At 40.8% G+C, this 1555-nt stretch overlaps 1 protein-coding gene across 3 annotated transcripts in view; it reads right to left on the bottom strand.

Annotated features, from left to right (window-relative positions):
• The window catches only part of RPGRIP1L (RPGRIP1 like), a 168417-nt gene extending 167216 nt beyond the window's left edge, over positions 1–1201 (bottom strand). For 2 of the 3 annotated variants that reach the window (XM_019505720.1, XM_019505719.1), the window contains exon 1: positions 1087–1201. In XM_019505720.1, coding sequence (XP_019361265.1) covers positions 1087–1171 — 85 coding nt within the window. In that variant the 5' untranslated portion in view covers positions 1172–1201. The remainder of the gene's footprint in view (positions 1–1086) is intronic. The other variant, XM_019505718.1, reaches the window with a different exon arrangement.
• Between the last annotated feature and the right edge of the window lie 354 nt (positions 1202–1555).

Below are 1555 nucleotides of genomic sequence, written 5' to 3' on the forward strand. Positions count from 1 at the left end.
GGCCCCCTAGCCAATTTGCGACCCATCTGACCGTGTAGGCATCAATGCCACAGTCGCCTAGGTTTTTAAGGAGAATGGGGTGGGAGACAGTGTCAAAGGCCTTCCTGAAGTCCAGAAAGACTACATCCACTGCAACACCCGCATCCAATGATTTTATGACCTGGTTGTAGAAGGCAATCAGGTTGGTCAGCCAGGACCTGCCCCTAATGAACCCATCCTGGTTGCCCTTGAGCATCATCCCCCATGTTGGTCCCTCACAGATGTGCTCCTGGATAATTTTCTCAAAGAGCTTCCCCAGGACCGAAATAAGACTAGTGGGCCTATAGTTACCTGGGTCCTCCCTCCTCCCTTTTTTGAAAATGGGGACCACATCGGCCTTCTTCCAGTCTTCTGGCACCTGGCCAGAGCACCACAAGTGCTTGTAAAGCCATGCCAGGGGCCCTACGATGACCCCAGCCAATTCCCTCAGCACCCTGGGGTGGAGAGCATCTGGACCTGCTGATCTGAACACATCTAGTCCTTCCAGAAGTTCCCTAACTCGGTCCTCCCTGACCCCAGGTCTAGCAGAGTCTCTCCTGAGTCTGTCCTGAATCCCAGTGGGGGAGACGTCCCGGTCCCTGTATTCTTTTCCTTTCATAAAGAAACAACAATCTTTTCAAATAACTAGGCAAAAATTATTAATTTAATGAAACCCAGTAAATTCACTCCTGTATAGCAAATGAGTAGATTCTTGCATGTATGCTGGTCCAATTCTAAAAAAAAGCCAAGTATTTCCAGTTCCCATTTAGTTCAGTGTGTCTTGTCTTACTCCTACTGAAGTTAGTGAAAAAATGTTTTCAATGCATGTAGAAAATTAACCAGTGGGATTTGCAGGTGCTCAGAATCGTGTAATTCCTCTATCGGTAACAATAAATCGACCAAGAATAGAACTCTATATTTTCTCTTATTTTTTTAATTTAACACAAATAATTAATGTTATATGAACTTAGATTTTGTATATGAGAATTCCAGAAACCTTTTTAGAAGGAACCTAAAGAAGCCACTGATGAAAGTTTGTAGCTGTAATATACAACAGCAGGTGCAAACCTTGTAATCCTTCGATTCCAGCTAGATTTAAATCTCTCTCTCTCACAGGTAGGTCTCCTGCAGTTTCATCAGCTGGAACAGACATAGTTTATCTGCGGATAACAAAATTCAAATGAAATCCTTTTTCATTTGTAACATAAACTGTGAAATGAGAAAAGAACCACAATTACATCATATAAAAAGAATAAAAAGGTAATGATAGATTCACTGTAATGATAGAATCATTACACTATTGTAAATCCTCTTGCCCCAAACATATGACTCAGGGGACATTATAATATTACAACTACAACTAAAAGTTTATGTCACATTTAAGCATAGAACAAACACATATTCCTTTCTACAGTACAGTACCTATATTTTATTTTTAAAATGGATATAGATTAAACATTTTTAATTGTCTTTTGTAAAGAACATAAGAGAAAACAATGAAGCCTCCAGGTAAGCATCAGTCTTCCCAGGGCCTGGC

This window comes from Gavialis gangeticus, unplaced genomic scaffold, assembly GCF_001723915.1.
Source record: "Gavialis gangeticus isolate Ggan-Ray unplaced genomic scaffold, GavGan_comp1, whole genome shotgun sequence".
Taxonomy (NCBI): domain Eukaryota; kingdom Metazoa; phylum Chordata; order Crocodylia; family Gavialidae; genus Gavialis; species Gavialis gangeticus.